The 19,516-nt window shown below is 41.7% G+C and overlaps 1 protein-coding gene across 1 annotated transcript; it reads left to right on the forward strand.

The window, feature by feature from the left end:
• The first annotated feature begins 1,116 nt into the window (after nt 1-1,116).
• Nucleotides 1,117-18,837, forward strand: FBXW12 (F-box and WD repeat domain containing 12). The gene is made up of 10 exons (XM_065408324.1): nt 1,117-1,229; nt 4,503-4,540; nt 6,439-6,602; nt 7,880-8,001; nt 12,253-12,462; nt 13,997-14,161; nt 16,296-16,503; nt 17,498-17,679; nt 17,785-17,912; nt 18,689-18,837. The coding sequence occupies exons 1-10, from the start codon at nt 1,137-1,139 to the stop codon at nt 18,786-18,788; spliced, it is 1,410 nt and encodes a 469-aa protein (XP_065264396.1). The 5' UTR covers nt 1,117-1,136; the 3' UTR covers nt 18,789-18,837.
• The last annotated feature ends 679 nt before the right edge of the window (nt 18,838-19,516 follow it).

Here is a 19,516-nt window from a genome sequence, read left to right on the forward strand (position 1 = left end):
CCTTATTCTGTCAAAAGCAGACTGCCCTTTACTCTCTACTTTGTCCAGGTATGAATTAATTTCAGCTAAAATCACATTAAAACTTATTTCACCAGTTTTAAAGACATGATCCTACAGCAAAAAGTATCCCCCCCCAGTCAAACCAATACTCCCATCCCTACCGTGTGTGTGTGTTTGTGTGTGTGTGTGTGTGTCCCCTAAGCAATGGGCTCTTACACTTAACTACTTACCTAACTTTCTCCAGGTTTCCATCATGCTCACTTTCTTCTTTCACTCAGTCTAGCTGTAGATCACAGTAAAACTTGTAGAAAAGCATTAAGGCAAAATTACAGCCTAAACCCATAGAAACTTTGCCCCCAGGCTTTTAACCTTCCCCCACCATAAAGACCCTTCCACTAGCTACCCCAACTCTTCTTGCTCGGCTCCCATCATATGTCATGGTCCTTCCTCTAGAAGAAAGAATCCTTCTCTGGTGCTTTTAGATGAGACAACACCAAGATCATGACCACGGATGGTCATTAATTGTTCCATGGTACTTTCAGTAAGAGGGCGAGGATGTCTTTAATCTCTTTGTCCTATTTCAACTCACATAACTGCATTCTGGCTATAGATAGCCCCGCTGCCATTTCAGCCGCATCAAGCGTTCACCTTCACTGCCTGCCCTAAGTAGAGATGTGATGTCATTGCATGATAGTCAAGCTGCCATGTGCCACTGTAGAAGTAGCTGCATCTCAACACTGGGTGATCCAATCTGCCCTGACAGGTAGGGGTGAGAGGATGGGGCCTTGACACAGGTTGAAGGGAGTAAAGGAGAGAAGGGGGCTGGGGGCTTAGAAAGAGGATTACAAACGGGCACAGAGGACAAGCTTCAAACAAAATATTTAGTCCTGTCCTGAGCAGATTGTCCCCGCTGCCGGAGCGCTTTGTTACACTTTAGCAGCCCTTGTGCGAGGAGCTGGCCGTGCCAATGAAGTATCCTGGCCGGCAGGGGCCAGGCGCGCTGTGCCGGTGTAATCAGCGCAGCCAGCTGATTGCCAGACGCGCTAGCTCCGCCTCTGAGCAGCCGCTGTAGCTGAAGCAGGAAACTTGGTCCGGAAGCGGAAAGACGCGAGACCCCGGCGGGTTGAGGGCTGGAGATGAGCGGCGACCTGCTCACGCTAGACTGCCTCGTCCATGTCTTCTCCTACCTGGAGGCACCGGATCTGCTCCGCGCCGCGCGGGTGAACCAGGTACCCAGCTGGGGCTGGCCGCCCCTGGGGCACGGGGGGCGCCTCGGCTCTGCTCCAGCGCCCGCAGCGCAGGGAGATGCGGGCTCGTGTCGGTCGCACCCCGTTGGCAGGACACGGGTGGCGTCTGCTCTGCCCAGCTCTGGGGGCCTCCTTGGGGACCGCTGCACAGCCCGGGCCCCTGGGCTGGGGGCTTCTCCCTTTCCCCAGACACGCTGCACCAGGCTGGGCGTGCCCTGGCGCTGGAGGAATGAACGGGCCTTTGCAAGCCTATTTCCTAGAGCTCCCCTGTGTCCCAGCAGAGCTGCCTTAGCGCTTCTCGCCACTCCCGGGGGTGCCTTTCCCCACCAAAATAACACTGGTTCCTGTCCCCCCCGAAGGGAATTCCCTGCCACTGCCCCCGAGCACACCCCGCTGTGCAGTAGGGGAGCCTGCTGTACCCGCGTGGCCCTGAGGGTGTTTATTTTGTCTTGACGTTTAGAAACTCCCGCAGAGCGGCCAGTGGCACCAGCTGTCTGAGCTGTGAAATTGACAGCAGGCTGGAGCAGGGGGGCTGTAACCCTGTATATAATGGAAATCACTTCAAGCCAGGGGGTGCAGCAGCACCCCCTACACCCCCAGTCCCAGCACCTGTGGGCTGAAGGAGCACACACAGGTCTGGAGACAACCATCAGGACTGCACATAAGTGTTCCCTTCCCACCCTTCATGACCACAGGTAATGAGCCTCTCCCTTGAGCCTTTTCTTTCACCTCCATCATCACCCCACTCTGATCCATGTTCAGGGCTGCAGCGGTGCAGCCCCAGCCTCTCTGAGAGATCACACACCCACCAGCCTGCAGGTATTCTCTTCTCTAGTCTCTGCCTGGCTGCCATGGCAGAATTGTGTATAGCATGCTCTTGCATCCAAACTCCCCGTATTCCCTGTGCTGCATCCAAGCCACCATAGGGGAGGCAGCTGTGGCCAGAGGGGTGGGAGGGTCAGGACAGAGAATGAGGCAGGGGAGGATAAAAAATGGAGGGCAGTGACAGAGGCTGCTGCAGGACCTAACCTCTCCTAGCAGACACCATCCCGTTTCTGCAATGGAAGCACATAGGCTCCTGCCTAGCCCCGTGCCTGCTCCTGCTGTGTGGGGATGAGCAGACCTTGAAGGGGGAAATAGGAACTCGTTCTTAGTGACACAAAATGTCACATGATCTGGATAGTGAGCAGAGCGTGGACCAAGTTTGGGATTGGGTGTAGAGTCACTGCAGCAGCTGTATGCCACTTGGGGATCCCCTTTGGATTCTCCAGAATGACTCAAAGCAGCTGGACCAGGTGGGAAAGCTAGTCTGTCTTATTTCATACTTGATGCAAAGCTTTGCCCATCCCATGTGATCTGCAGTAATGGCTTATCAGTGATAACTATAACCAAAAGACTGATTATCTCCACTGGAATAGAGGAAGCAATACCTACTAGGTAAAGGACAGCACTGGAAGCCAGACAATTTGGACTGTTTGCCTTGCTCTGCATAAAACTCCTGTGTAACTTTCAGTAAATTGCTTAACAGTGCACCGAGTTCCCCAACTCAGACTTTCCTACGTCACCAGAGAGTAGTGAGGCTAAATTCGTTAATATTTGTAAAGCACTTTAAGATCTCTGGCTGGAAGATTCTATAAAATGCAAAATATTAGTAGCATTACTTATTATTATAAAGCAGTGCTTATTTTGCAAACAATTTCTTAGAGCTGCTTTTACACAAATGGCAGTTTGTTGGCAAACAACTGAAGCAAAGTTCAGGAGATTATTTTATTTGAGCCAGTTCAGAACAGGCACCCTGAGTACAAAGTCTTGCGTAAACCCATCCAAGAGGGAACTGGTGGTAGGGGGAGAGAAAAACAATGAAAAACATCAGCTTGACATTTCAACTTCTCTGCTGTCAAGAATCCAGCTGCAGTGTGCAGTCCATCCTGCTGTTGGGAAATGCTCTTTCCGAATGAATTTGTCACTTGCAGTGTGTTCAGAGTGCAGCCATGTATATGCTCACTGGTATGAGCAGCCAGGATCGCATTAGACCCATCCTGCATACGTTTTAAACCTGATATATCAAATTGGCACTTTCTTTTATGTATTTGAGGCCTCCTGGAGGAACCTGACAGGTACCTATGTTGAGATGTCACACATCTTTTAATAATCCAGTTGCCATGTTTTAGGTTGACAGGAGAGCAAGACTTTGCTTTGGTTGGCCCCAGGGTGTGGAATACTTAAGGGTGGGTGAGTTGGTTTGGTTTTTCCCCAGAGGCATGTGTTTATTATGGCCACGATTGGCCCCATATTTATAATCTTTGTTCCTCTATTTTTGTCCTTGTCATAGCTCCTCAAACTGTTCTTTTCATCTGCAGGTGGCAATAACCCATTTTAATGTTACAATATTAACCTGCTTTTCTGTTTTAGATTGCTTTTACTGTGCTACTGGACTCAGCACCTTAAGTACCTCGATGGTGCAGGATGGCTGTCTTTAAATAGTTATATAGCTTTTAGTATGGAGACGTAAACACACATACAGATAAAGCATGTGTACACAAACACTGATGGAAATGTCAACAAAATACAATCTTGAATAGTTATCTAGCACATTTCTGAATCAGTAGTATACGCCATATTACTGTGTTCTGTATGACTTTAATATCTTACACTAAATGTGCAGGGGGTGGTATAAACTGATTGAATTGTTAACAATCCTTTAAGAGCTATACACTGTATATATCTGATCACATACAGTCAGCTTAATGGATCTTGTAAAAATGAGTTTTTACTCTCCATTTGATGTTATTTCCGCTAGTAGCAAGTTAGTTGGGCGTTCTAAGCTTAGATGTTTATTGATCTTTCATGTCACAATGATTATTTTCAAATTTTGGGATCGAGCCTGAACTACTTAACTAAAAAGCTTGCTAGGCCAGTTCTTGTACATATGTCCAAATTTACAAAACGTTGTTCATGATTTTAACCGCATAATTCCTATAAAAATCAATGTAAAACTATATCCAATTAATTGATTTGAAAATTTCCCCTTACTGTGTTGTGCTAAACATTCATACAAAATGTAAACTGAAAAAGAGTGATGATTCAAAGAAATTGGGGTGCAGCACAGACCTAGAAAGATTTCCTGGTCCCCTTCCCTCTCCATTGACTGACGTTATCTTCTCTTTTCTGTCAGTTACTGTAACACTGAAAAGTTTGAAACGCAGCTTCCTTCATTCTAAAATATCTCGTCTTTCTCCCTTCCCTTTGTAATAGGCATGGAACGAAGCCGCAGGCACAACTTCCCTATGGAGGTGAGTGCCCCTTTCAGTGTTTCAGGGAGTCCAGGCTAGGTATTGTAATAGTTGACAAGCTGCAAGGTGATCTTTTTGGGGTAGAGTGGGCACTCTCTGGGGTTCCCTGCTCAGTGTCCCTCACTGGCATTCTTTTATAGCCACTTGCCCGGTACTTTTGCTTTGCCTTTTTTAGTAGCCCTTGGTTCCCATTTTGGCACCTCCTTTCTTAAGAGGGTAGTCATTGGTGTTCCTGTGGGTGGGCTCTTTGAGGGGCTTCACGGCTACCAAGTTCCAAGACCAGTCCTGCAAGGTGCTGAACATCAACCTGGGTGTCCTCACCCCCACTGACTCTGATGGGGACTGAGACAACCCAGTCTCTCTTGGGGCATCCACAGAATGAGAACCTGGAAATACTTGTGATCCAGGAATTTTAACTACATAAAGTCGAAGAGCATACAACATGGTGAACAAAGGGCTCACAGGGTTGATTGTAAGGCATGTATATGTGTGCGCACACTGTTTTTCACCCCACCATAGTGTTTGGAATCCATTCCCTTTGGCTGATATGAAACTATAGCCGCATCATACAAATACCACCTTATTTTAATAACTTAGATTGTTACTGCTCTGCATTAAGGGCACCCCTCCAGTGCTCTGGGCACCCCTCTGGATAATCTTTTAAAAATACAGTAATGAATAAGGCAGATCCATCTGTTAGCCCAGGAGCAATGCAGTTAACTTATAACTGAATTGGCATCCTTGTTAGCACAGCCTCAGTCTAGCCTATGGCCTCACTGCTATCTTCTAACTCTTATAGAGGTTTTCCTTCTAAGTGAAGTACATTGACAGGGAAGGGTGGGGAACAGGGTGACTAGATAGCAAGTGTGAAAAATTGAGACAGGGATGGGGGGTAATAGGCACCTATATAAGAAAAAGCCCCGAATATCAGGACTGTCTCCTATAATATCAGGACATCTGGTCACCCTAGTGGGGAAGCTTCTGCTGCCACCAAGTGGGCTGTATCTATTCAGCAGACAAATACAGGCCTTTGGTCTGCAGGCTGGCACCTTTCATTAGCACATTTATTTTTAAATAATTTAAAAGAAAATGAATAAATTCCAGGACTAGGAAAGAACAGATCAGTTCAGGTTCCGGGAGAGTTTACCACTACTGGTTGGGAGCACTGGTGGGTGTGTGTTTACTATCACAGGGACATTTTAATTTTAGGTGACCATATTTTGAGCTTACAAACCTTGTTTTTGTAAGTCAAATTTTCCAAAGGTCAGGCAGTCCCTTGTAGAGGTGGGTGATATCTTAGAGGGAAAACTGGTTTTGAGTCACATCTTTTCACAAGTGCCTTTATGGGGAGTAGAAAGTGTGGTTATTAGGCAGAAGATCAGACCCAGGAAAGTCAGTGGAAAAGCACACACTGACTCAAGTGCTGCTGAATCACTCTCACTCTGGAGAGTGCTGTAAGTCTCTCACTGACTGTCTGTACTTCAGGAAGTTACACTTTCACTCAAACAGTTCTAGAATGCTTTCTTCAATGCATTATATGCAACCGGGCTTTTATTTATTTATTTTTTTAAAACATTTTCAGCATGTTGCAGTGAGCAAAATAGTGGAGGCAGACAAATTGATGTTTGTACTCTCATTCCATGATGGCGTTTCCTTATTTCCATCTCTTCATATTTCACAATGGTGACTGCAGTGTCTTGTTTTGTGACTGGGGAGGAATTCCCTTTCTCTACTGAATCTTAAATTCCCCAAGTAAAAAAAACAAAATCATGCTTTTATCCATGACAGATCTTTGGATGTACCTAGCGACATCCACCAAATGTGAATAGTTAAGAAAAGTGTTGCAGAATGACCATCCCCTACTTTTAACTGAATAGTGTCACCTTTATTTTTCATAGAAGGATGTGCCTAGATCATTGGACCTTTTGCAATATTTCCAACCTGACTCCAGGTATGCAGACATGGAAACAGTACTATCTCCACCGCTCCAAACTTGAGCATGAAATGGCATCAGGTCGGCCATCAGCTGATTATATATGTCGGTCCATGAGAGGGCATAAAGGTATGTGAGAAAATGATAAAAAGAATGGTTACTTCTGTTGTTGTTAGGTGTTTTGTACAAATGGATCCAACCCCTCATGGGATCTAGGCAGACACATGCTTTATACATTAGCAATAAAGACTTCAGCAGCCTGCAAAATTGTTGTTCCCAATTTGAACATGCATTTTTTTACATGCAAATCCCACAAATCCAAAAGCTGGAAAGCTTTACTGGTACAAAACCATGAGGAAAATCTTCAGATTCAGTTGAAGAACCTTGGAAAATTGGCCTTATGGTATGATGGGGTGTGTACATTCTCAGGAGAACAGGGCCCTGAACGTTTTTAAAATTACTAGCTTCATCCCATAACATTTTGCAGAAAATGTCTTCTTCAAAGATGGTGATATAAAACTAAATGAAAATCTCATCTGTTATTCCATGCTGGTTAAATAAATTCTCTCTTCGCTGATAACTATGGCCAGATTTTTAAAGGGACTTAGGTGCCTATCTTTATCTTTAGACACACATATACCTTTAAAAATCTGGTCCTATATCCCCTGAGTTGCATGTCACCTTCAGTAAAGTCCAAATTAAATAGCACCCACACATAAAAATTTAAGACTGGACTCTGGATTCCACACATAAATAAAAGTAGACTCTAATTTACTATATTCCCTTCAGATAGCAAGAAATTAAAGGGTAAATTGCACTAACTCAAGCCATGAAGGCTATGTTCATGCATCATATTGTAAAACCAACTAGAATGCAAGTTTTGGAATACATCATATTTTCATTCAGACAGTAAGATTGTCAAGCAAAGGGTTAACAGCTTTAACTAAGGCAATTTTTATTGCTACCCAGGTATTATGCTGAAGAGTTATTTGCTGAAATAAATGTTGTTTAATCACCTTGTCAGTATAGGGGATAATTTGTGATTTATTTTCTCTCCTGCGGACACTTTTTTGTTTTTGCATGAAAAGTTTTTTTTTATTTTGACTGAACATGTTTTGGATAATAGCATGGGCTACACTAATAAGTGTGAGTCATCACACTCATGAAAAATGGAACACTGTATCTACCGTTACTCTGTTAGGAATAAACTACTAGGCCGTGTTTGAAAGTGCAGAATGATAACGTGCCAGGAAGCAATCCAGACCTCCCCAGATTTGTATCCCCATTCTGCTTAATGCCATTAGTCTCCTATTTAATGCTTTGCTGATAGGGGCCTTACTGTTCCTGGTGAGCATGAAATCAGTTGATGGTCATACTGATATTTTTGTTGTATTTTATTATTGTAGGTAAAATAGTTGGTATGGCTTATCTCTCAGACAACGAGCACGTGTTTGGTGGTGGAAAGCTGAGGTCTGTGGTTTGCACTGCATCTACTGATGGCACTATCCGAGCATGGCAGGTCCAAGAGGTGGGATGCACACTCTTTACAAGTCCAGTGTCACAATCAAGAATATTTATACCATCATTAAAAAAACAATTATGTATCCTACTCCTCTTATATGATTTGCTATTCTAGAATAGCTCTAAATCATCAGAAGGCAATAGTTAAAATACAGGTCAAACTTTGCCCATGCTTTTTAATTCAAACTGAGTGAACTGTTCCAAAAATACAGATGCCATAGGATGGCTAGTATGTAAATAAGGAAGGGGGACTATAGATAACCCAGTTTTTGTTCCTAGTGTCATCTCTCTAAAGTTATGCAGAGGGAAATCTTGGCATTTTTTAATGTATAGAAGAGAACACTCACTAGTTTTAGTTTTTTGGGCCATACCTAGATCTTGAATCTCTTTCCCACCCACACTGCATAATGGCCCAACCTCATCCTTCCTTTTTATTTATATAAAAAAACCCTCCTATTATTTAATTTCATTTCCTTGGCAAGCGCTAATTCAGCTTGAGTTTTAGCAATTCTCACTTTATTCCTACATTTTTTTCTATCTTCTACAGTATAGCTTTGTTTGCTGACCAGCCACTTTTTCCATTCCCTATAACCTCTCTGCTTCCTCCTATTAACCTTTTTTGAGGTGGCTATTCATCTAGGTGGGTCTGGAGCCTTTCCCTACAAGTTTCGCAAATTTCAGATTGTTTTTGTATAGTTGATTTGAAGAAATTCCAAGCCTCTTTCGTATTTAAGTCCTCGAGTCCTTTAACTAAATGTCTTACTTTCCCAAAGTCTGCCCTTCGGAAATAAAAAAAAGAGTTAATAACATGGTTTGGATTTTCCTTCATTTAATTTAAAGTGAATCAAATTGTGATCACTCAATCCAAGATTATTTCCTATGACCTGCTCTTCTGTGATGTCACTACCAAGTAAAGCTTAAATCTAAAGTTGCATCACCTCTTGTTTCAGTGATGATTTGATGAAGAAAACTGTCGTCTATCACATCTAGGAATAATTGGGCCCTACCAGTATTAGTAGTATTTATTCTATAATCTATATCAAGGAAGTTTAAAGTTTCCCATTATGACGCAATTCCCAAAAGTATTTCTCTAATAACACTGAAGTGAATGCTATCCATAACAGAGTCTGACTCTTGGGGTCTATAGCAGACCCCTAATACTATCCCAGCAGAACCTCCTTTTACAACCCTTCCCCAAAGTGATTTTGACCCAAACAGATTTTGTCTGTACTATCACTTCTTTAAGTGTACAGCTGTCGATGTACCATGCTACCCCACTACCTTTATCTCTCTCTTAAACAGTACATAAACTTCAACACCTGTATTCCAGTCATGAGTGTTTTTCCACCATGTTTCTGTAATCCCTGTAATATCTGGTTTAACCTCCTGCACCAGTAGTACCAGTTCCTCCATTCTGTTGCCCAGATTCCTTGCATTTGTGTACAAGCACTTCAATTGTTTCCCTCAGCCCTCACTCAGTTTTCTAGCTTGTGGTGTTCCCTTGTCCCTTACTATATCTTCCTTTAGCTGATTTTCCTGCTCCATCCCTGGCTTCAATACACTGGAGACTTCATGAGCCTCTTCCAGCCTCATCTCCTAGTTTAAAGCCCTTTTTAGCTCTAGTGCCAGTCTTGATCACAAAAGATTAACACCCCAGGTACTCATGTGGAGTCCATCAATTGGAAGCGACCGAGGAGGCGAGAGGCCTGGGTGTATGGGTCAAGCACAGAATAACTGAGTCATCAATTTAATGTGGCTGTGAAAAAGGCAAATGCGATCCTTGGATGTATTAGGAGAGGCATTTCCAGTACAGACCGAGAAACAATAATGCCATTGTACAAAGTACTAGTAACATTTCACTTGGAATACTGGATACAATTGTGGTCACCCACATTCAGGAAATATTAATTCAAATTGGAACAGGTGCAGAGAAGAGCTATAGGATGATCGGGGAATAGAGGGCGTATTTTATGATGGGAGACTGGAAGAGCTTGGCTTATTTAGGCTAGCAAAAGTCTGAGAGGGGATAAGATTGCTATCTATAAATACGTTGGGGGAGGTGGGAGAGGGGTAAATACCAGGGAGGGCAAAGAGCTATTTAAGCTAAAGGACAATGTTGGCACAAGAACAAATGAATGTAAACTATCCATGAACAAATTCAGGCTGAAATTTAGAAGGCTTCTAACCATCAGAGGAAAGAGGTTCTCAAACACCCTCCCAATAGGAGTTGTGGGAGCAAACACTTTGGTTTTAGGAGAGTCTGACATTTCCCTGCAATTGTGGGGGCCTCGGGCACTGATGCAGCTTGGGCCCTCCTATTCTCTGCCTGTGGCACAGAATAGTCTAGTCCTTCAGTCTCATTTTGGTTGTGGGGTTTAGTGTGTGGGTGCGGGGTGGTAGCGGCCTGTGATATACAGGAGGTTAGACAATGATCTAGTGGTTCCTTCCGGCCTTAAACTCTGACTAGAGATGCAGGCTTGTGGTCCCTAATGTTCAATATGTAATTCAAATCACAGCACAAAAAACATGGTATATTAATGAGATCAGACTTTGCTTCTTCCCTGACTTCTCTGTCCACATCTGAGAGGAACAGAGAGATCTGGCAAAGTTTGCAAGCAATTCATATTTCTAGTATTCTGGCCTATTACAGTGAAGGTTTTTCATGCATCAAAGCTCCACTGGCTTCATTTGGTCAATTAATTTGAATTAGATCTTAGATCAGAATTTCTAAGAGCGTCAAGTATTTGCTGTTGCTGCTTTTTCTGGGGAGTTCTTGGGGGGTGGGCGCTACACAATGTTCAGCCTGACAATCTTGCAATAAGATTAAAGTGCCATATTTATTGATTTCTACCTTTTTTTTTTTTTTTTTTTTTTTTTTTAAGGTAGTCACTGACTATTGGGCTTTAGGTTGGTGCCCCTGAAAACAGCTATTGGGGAATATTACTTTTAGAGAAACTAGACTTGTTAAATGCAATCAAAATTTAAAATGGTAATATTAAGATACTCCAGGACTGCACAGTATCACATACAGTTAGAAAATACAGCTTAAATGGAACCAGTGTCATTTAACTGGCCAAACATAAAGCATTCAAGATCAATTATGAGAGCAGGACCATTGAAAACTTGGTTGGGGAAATGAGTGCAATAATATGGCAAACTTTTAAGTTAGCTGGTGCCGGTATTGGTAGCATTCCCCCCCTACAAACCTTTGCAGTATTACACACCTACATTTTGCATGCCTATTAAATGGTAAATCAATGGACACTGACCAATAACATCAATCATCTGACATGCACACCCATTTTTTGACTGATTTACAACACTTTGTCACTGTTGAGTTCAGTCCAGGACTTGTGTGTCAGTTACAACAGGACAGAACTTGACCCATGGGAGCAAGCAGGTGCAACTCGGCTTGTATCAGCTGACCTGAACAGAATTATGCCAAGGATGAACTGGGCCATTAGAATCAAATCTTGCAATAGATGACTTGTGGAAGTGTGCTTGGTCTCAATTTAATTCTTGTGATCATTAGACCACTTCAGAAACCACCATCCATTTTGGCAGACTGAAATGCTATTGGCAGTTCCTGCTCAGGAGAGACCCAGGACTTGAGTAGCAAAGGGTATTGTATTGTAGGTCCAAACTGAGATGAATTTGCATAGCAAGGTAGCAAATGTTGCTGTGTAGTCTGCCTGCATGTACATTTGGCTCTAAAATGTGCTATTAATTCTCAATGCAGACCAGTTTGTGATGGTATTCTAAAGATGGTAGAGACAATAAAAGAGAATAGGGGAGAAGGAAGATTTAAAAGCTATTGCAGATTCTTGCTCTCAAGTGGGGGTGAAGGAGTGGAATTTTCCAGTCCTGTGGTCTGCAGTGTCACTGGGTGTGGGAAGAATAAGTGAGATTTGTGGTGTAAAGGAAACATCCAATTATTTAAAATGTCATCTTTGGAAAGAGCTTCTTGGCTGCACTTTAGGATTTTTGAAATACAATGGAGTAAGCTGAGTCATTATTAGAATCCAGTGCGGGGGGAGAGTTCCAACAAGGAGAAAATAATGGCTATCTTGTTAAAGGAAAACTATTTCAACACAAACACTGGAAAATACCAAGCAAAATGTTGTTGAAATAGGTAATATCTTCAATGGTATATACATACAAAAACAAGCAATGGGGGGAAAGGGATGCATTATTGATAACAATTTAAATCTATTTAAAATGCCCATAAGCTGGCCCCTAACTGCATATTTTTGTTCAGGGTACACAGATATGGTCAAGTCCCTCCCAGGAAGTGCCATTTGTAAAGGTTATTACTGTCCCAGAGTACAAACTAGCAATCAGCACAGACACCCGTGGAACCATCAAAGTCTGGCATGGAGAAAGTGGGGAAGAGCTTGCTGCATTCTCCACATCGTCATCCTCGTCCAGTTTGGTTGCCTACTCAGTGAACGACAAGCCCTTCCTAACTGTAAGTAAACCATGGTGACTAAATTAATGACCACTTATCTAACAAGATGAGCTACACCTAGATATGTGCTCGTTTAAAATAATGAGGAATACGCTTCTGATGTGGTGCATTTTAAGCACTGGGAGATAGGAATTAAAGGTGCATAAAACGTATTGAAAGAGACTTCAGGTGAAATCTCGGCCCCATTGGAATCAATAGCAAAACTTCAATTAACTTCACTGAGGCCAGGATTTCATCCTAGAACAGTTTGTAAAGAATGAATTCATCTGCACTAGATGATCTGTGTTCTAGTGCTTCATCCAGTCTCATTTCAAAAGTCTGCAGGGATGGAACTTTAACCACTAGACTGTGGATGTGTTGCTTCCAAGGGCTTTCGTTCACAGCCTGGAGTTCTGATTTTTAGCTTAAAATTTATTATTTTACTACCTTCATTCTTTTTCTGTTGATGATAGCACAGTCATGCTCCCTTGTGTTTATACCCTTTGGAGACTATCAGATCCACTTCGAGTTGCTCCTTACCCACATTATATTTAGTTCTTCTAATCTTTCCTCCAGGCCCTTTAATCATTTTTGGTTTCTCTTCCTTGGACTCCCTTGAGTTTGTCTACATCTTTTTGGAACAAAGTATCTAGAACACAAGAAAATGCCACATACTAAGTGTTTATACAAATGGCTGTAATGTACATCTTCTGCCTTGCTATTACAATGGAGCAAGTACAGGCATGTGTGGTGTGGAAGTATGCCAGAGCAGGACAATAGAATTTGTGTTTATTTTGGCTAGGAATAGAAAAAGGCTTTAACTATAGTTGTCTTTGTGGGGCTTGTTTGGGAAGTGATTGTTTCAGCCCTCTGTGGATTAGTGCTGCTAGCGAGGGGATGAGTACTGCACAGTCCTGTTTTTGTCATAACTGCCGGGAATAGGGTTAAAAAGACTGAATGTGTATTATAGTAGTTCAAAACTACAGCATAGTGGCATTGTGCTACTGCAGAAGCACGTGATGGACTGGTGGAGAATTAAATTCCCACTTCAGAGACTGGAATCAAAGACGCTGAATCATTAGGAAATATCTCTCCACTGCCTTTTGCTTCTGCTGCTCCTGATACACAATACATAGAAGGTCTGATTATAAGTAGTGTTGAAAATCAGACTGTAAATGAGGTGGTTCTACCTCTACAGGGTTGTGTTCATCCTGTATGCCAACTGCTGTAAGAGCATCAGGAGAGCAGCTGTGATGACCCCTAAAAACAGACTCAGCTTTTTTTTTTTTTTTTTAAAAGCTCAGTCAACAGTAGGAAGTTTCCTTTTCTTTTGAATGAACTATGTAGGAGACTCTGTGCTATGCGCATCTTGATGTGAGATACACTTTAGCCTTCAGGCGTGGTGCTGATAGTACCACTCAAAGTTTAAATTCAAATGAGACAAAAATGCTTGATGTCATGAGCACTAAACCTTCAGATTCATATAAATTCTTTTTTACAGAAGCTCAGATGTTGTAACCATGTTTCTTTCTTACTCATCTTTTCTTTATTGTAGGCAGCCACTGCAGGAGGTGCTATCTATACACTAGAAGTTCCTAATCTAAATCAGGTTTCATGTATTACAGCATTTCAAAACTCTAGCATTGATTTATTACTTTGTTCACCAGACGAGCAATGGCTAGTTGTTGGATCTACTGAGAATGCAGATACATCTCCAAAGGTACAGTATTACGTAAAATTGGGAGCTGCCTTTAAATATAGGATCTCTACATTTTAATATAGTCTCTCACCTTCCTCTTGATCTATTGGCATATCTTACTGACTGACTAATGGACTCAGCAGCATTTATATAGAACAATCTCTACCTCAAAGTAGGTAAACATTTATTCTTCCTTTGTTAGAACATTTTCCTAATTAACTTAAAGAATTTGCCCTTCCTGAACGAAGTGCCCAATGTATTTTATTCCATAAGTCTTAATGGCAGTACACCTAATTTATAATGCAGCTTTCTCTGTTACGAAACACTCTGCTTGTAATGCAACAGGCTGAATTTGAATATCTAAAATGTTGCATTTTATATTTTTGTGGTGCAAGTAGAGCCATCAATGTAGCAATTTTCCATATCTGCTAACTAATATGAAAATTAGAAAAATAAAAATACCATAGAAACTTTGCTGGAAGAGTAAACAAATAACTTGTTCTCAGTGTTGGGCATCTGATAAACCTAGTGGTTATTATCAAGCTCCTCATCTTTACAGAATAAGAAATCTTGCTAACGGCTAAGGTTCAGCTACATTCCAACAAGACACTTTTTTCATCCAATTTGTTGATTTGTCAGAACCTGAATGGTTTTTTGGAAAGGGGTAGACTTTGACAAATTTACGTTGGACTCCTGCCTGGTTTTCTGCTAGCTCGCCTATGCGGACTTCCCTGGATTCAGGACCCCATATCTTCCAGGCCAGTTACTTCCCTCCGTTGCCCAACTTCTGAGAGCCCTGGCTGCGACAGGAGCTTGTGAGTCAATGCTCCTAGTCAGTTCGCCAGGTAGGCTACAGAGGACCCAGGGTGCATCTGGCAGATGCAGACTTACTGACCATTCTTTTTCAGTTTCACTGCTGCCTACCCCTAAATAGCAGCAGTGAAACTGACAAGATGCTTAACTTGACCAGAGTCTGGTCAATTTCACAACTGCTATTCAGTGATGGGCAGCAGTGAGACAATCATTACTTTCATTAGCAGGTGTCAGGGTTTCCGGTGTCCCCATCTCCACTGTAGCCTACCAGATGGGCAGCCATGGATCCTAGAGAACACATTTCATTTTGGAAACACCATGGGTTTTTTTGTTTTCTGAAACAAAATAATGTGGGATTTCTGTTCTGTGAAAATTTGAGGTTTTGGCATTTTTGTCCCAATTCAGGATACATTTTTTTTCCAAAAATACATTTTTGCAGAAAATGTTTCCCAACCAGCTTTGAACTCACCCTAGATTCATATTTGCTTAAGCGATATTCTACCATAAATTAGATAACTTGAGCAACAACAAATTTTCAACCGCCCTTGACAGGTTAGATTGTTTTAGAATGGACACCGAAAAGTTTACTAGAAACACCTCACAAAATAATAAACCAAGCCACAAGTCATTTGTGATCTTTCTTTGTGCAAAAAGTGCCACTTTCAGCAGTACTCTGCTAGCGTCCTTCTAGTCAACACCCCATACACCCTTTCTACATGCACATTTTAGCACAGCTGCCTGTTGGACAAAAGGAAAGTGGACTGGAATAGCAGAGACTGCTGTCATTACACATTCTGATACACTGGCAGAGCTGTATAAGGAATGGGCAGGTCTACACTTCCAGGCTAAATGGACCTAAGTTATGCAACTCCGACTATGTGAATAACTCTTAGGTCAACTTATTGCGGTGTCTATACTGGGCTGGGTCGACGGGAGAAACTCTCGTCGACTTACCTTACGCTTCTTGTTCCAGTGGGGTACAAGTCAACAAGCGAGCAATCGGCAGTCGATTTAGCAGCTCTTCACTAGACCCACTAAATCGACCCCCCCCCCCCCCGTGGCTTGATCACTGTGCGTCGATCCCTCCTTAAGTGGAGACAAGCTCTATGGCTCAGCTATGCCAGGTCCTATGCCATACTTTCACAAGCATCAACCTCTCACTTTTCATTAAGTGTGAGGACTTTCAATAAACCACTGAAAGATAAACTTCAATAAATCTGATTTTGCAAAAAGCTTTTCTTAATGGAAAAAATCCTTAGCAAGAATTATGAAGTCTAAGGTTTTTTCATAGGTGGCACTGCAGTCTGAAAAGTATATTTGTCTTTGTTTTTCCCTACACCAGATATTTTATACAGATTGCTTGATTAACCCGGCAGATGAATCACCTGTATCTAGTTCGCTGCCTGTCAACAATTGTGCTGTAGTCTGCTGGTTACCAAAAGCACCAGCAAGAATAGCAGTAGTGCACCAAGATCGCATGCCAGTTCAAAGGAACATCACAGTGTTTGATCTAGCTCTCAAAAAGTCTAAATATAAAATGGAAGTTCTAGGTATGTTTTGGTAACTATTGCCTATTAACACTTCATAGCAGAGAAATTTTATTATTGGTGGGTTGTTTTTTTTTGGTAGTAATCACAGGTGTCTATTATAGTTCAGGATACAAAACATTTAATTTTAGGGATGGAATTTTCTATAGTTAGTCTCTCCCAAAGGTGATTTTTTTTTTAAATGTGGGTAAAATCCATTATTATTATAAGAGACTCGAAAAAATAACAGTTGCATTTGTTGCAGCTGTTCTTCAGGAACTATGCTAGCTTCTGGTTGCAGTTTGAGGTGTTTGAAATTGATCTGTAAAGCTGTACAACATAGCTTGTGTCCTTACTGAAGCCAACAATCTCTCCATGTACTGTCCCAGCAGTCAAGCTCAGCTAGGGCACACAGACATGTAAGTGGCCAGAGGTACTCAACTCTGGAAACAATCACTACCACTGCACCAACAGAGCCAGTTGACCATTAGGGTATAGTAGCAGGCCCCCCTTTGTTCTCAAGAAGCTACTTAAGGGGTAGATAGAGATTTTTTTTCCCCTTGTAGTCCTTATGCAGAATGCAAAAGGATAAGAGGCTAAATTAAAATATACAGATGATCCCTGGTGGGCAGAAAGTGATTTCAAAAGTCAAGGGACCCTCATGGAGAACACACAGCCTGCAGCCCCTTATGTAAAAACAGGGCTCCTGTCAACTGCTTCTCCTGACTAACAATGTAGCACTATCACAAAGGGAGAGAAAGAGACTCATCATGGGATGTTGTAGGTCGGTCAATCTCACCACCTTTGAAATCTCTCCCCCCCCCCCCCGTAGTATAGATCATGGAAAAGAACATTGATATCATACTCCTAGTAAGCAGCCCCGAGCTGTCTGGGCACCAGAGAAGGGGTTTCTTTTTATTTATATATATAAAAATAAAAAAAATAACTTTACTGCAGATTTTGGTAGAAGTGATTTTAGAGTTGAAATATAATCTTTGAAATATTTTCTTTATAAAAGCTCAACAGGTTGCAAGTTTCACACTACTAGGAGGAACATGGACCACAGAAATTCTCATGAAAGGACATGGAACAGAAACAATTCTTTTAGGATGTGGAGCAAACTTAGAACTATATTCAATTTTTGGGACTCAATTAGAAGCTTTCCAGCATCACAACAATACAATCACTTCAATATGGGTGGTATGTGTCTCAACTGTTTAGTTCTATTTTTTGGGGGGTGGGGGGGGGCAGAGAAAGGCACTGTTTACTGTACTCTAACTACAGTATTTTACTTTAAATTGGAAGGATGCTTTTCGTGTTGTCACATCATCTTTGGATCTCTCACTCCGTGTGTACACATGGAAAAAAGTAAACAAAATCTCTTCACTGACAAGTCGCTATTATTTACTAGGGGGAACCCACAGATGGTCAAGGTAAGACAGCTCAGTTGGTAACTAGACAAAGCTAGCAAGTTGTGATATAAATCAAGCCTTTGTTTGTTATGATTAACTTGCTTTCACTTACAAAAAGATGAGGATAACTCAGTACATTGAAAGCTTAAGTGACATTGGCAATAGACAGGGGGCAGATTGTCACTACTGTCGTCTCCTCCAAGGGGGGGGGGGGGGGGGGGAGAAGAGAATTTAAGTGAGCTTTTTGGGAATAGATTACCCTACTGTTCAAACATCTGTAGAAAATAAATGGCTGAAGGCCATGTCAACCTTTTTTATATGTAAAATATTTCTAGTGAGCTGAGCATGTGGTTCTTGTATTTTAATAGTATTCTTTTTTATAAAGTCAATTTCTGCTGTAAACCATCCTTCAAAAAAAAGTCACACCTTTTATTTTTCAGTTAGTTGGGCCTTTGCTAGTTAGACACAAACAGCATCAAGACTGTTTGAGAAGCTGCAGTGTAGTGGAGTTTAAACTCCAGGAGGAGCTCATGCAACATACAGGAAAGGCAATGTTCAGGCTCTCCTCCCCCCAAGCTCTGAAAGTTTAGGGTGCCTGTCTGGACTGTTTGACAGCTTAGGTCACAGGTGGTTTCTGCTTAGGTGCTTCTGGCTGCTAGATTAAAATATGGATTTAATGGATGTGTTTAAACTTTAAATTGTAAAAGATCCTAACTTAAGAGGCAGCTAGTTGTAGTCATGTCTCCTTTTAAAGGTTTTCAGTTTAACATGTTCTGTTCACAATTTTTCCACAACAGGGGCTTTACGGATGTGGCATGTGACAACATCAGCATCGTAGGTGTGGTGGCTGAAAGTGATGAAACAAGTATTTTAAGAGCATATTCCTTTAACCTGTAAACAGAGAAATATTTAATGATCCTTCATCATTTTAGCTGTAGTTTTGGGTGTTGCTTCGCAAAGCTTTCTTCTGTTAGTGCCCTGTACTTATGTAGGGAAAACATAAGGTACTGCTAGTTCACCATAAAGCCTTTAAGTATGAACAAAGAGCTGTTCCCTTGGAGCAGTATGCAGTGATAAGCTTTGTGAACACCCCCATTTTAATAGAAGAGATGCAGATGAGCACCATGAAGCTAGGTCCCCTCAATCAAAAACCATCAGTTGTGGGGGTGAAGTAAGTCTGCAGTAGACATAAAAATGCTACCACCCCCTCGAATATAAACTTCAGTATATCAACCATAATGTTTACTAGAGGTCATACCTAAGCTATACTTTATCTAGTCCAATTATGAAATAAAAATATTCCTTTAAAAACACTAATTTCAGTAATGCCACCACTCTTTATATTATAGCCTTTAGAATGCAGTACCTCAATAAGTAAACCTCACTTTCCATTATGAAAATTTGGGTGCTCTTACCCTAAATAAAGAGTCATACAACAGTTTAAAATTTATTGGATCTGCAACGAAGTACAATTAGTCACATGAAAAATACTCAATACATACGTAAATTAAAATACAAGGAGGAAACAATTCTTGAACCTGGTTCTGTCAAATATAGTGTGGTTCAGTGCAACATCTCCTGGCATCGTGTTTTATCCAGAAGATGGATGATATGCTGTAAACTTG

Source organism: Emys orbicularis, chromosome 7 (assembly GCF_028017835.1).
Source record: "Emys orbicularis isolate rEmyOrb1 chromosome 7, rEmyOrb1.hap1, whole genome shotgun sequence".
Lineage (NCBI taxonomy): Eukaryota > Metazoa > Chordata > Testudines > Emydidae > Emys > Emys orbicularis.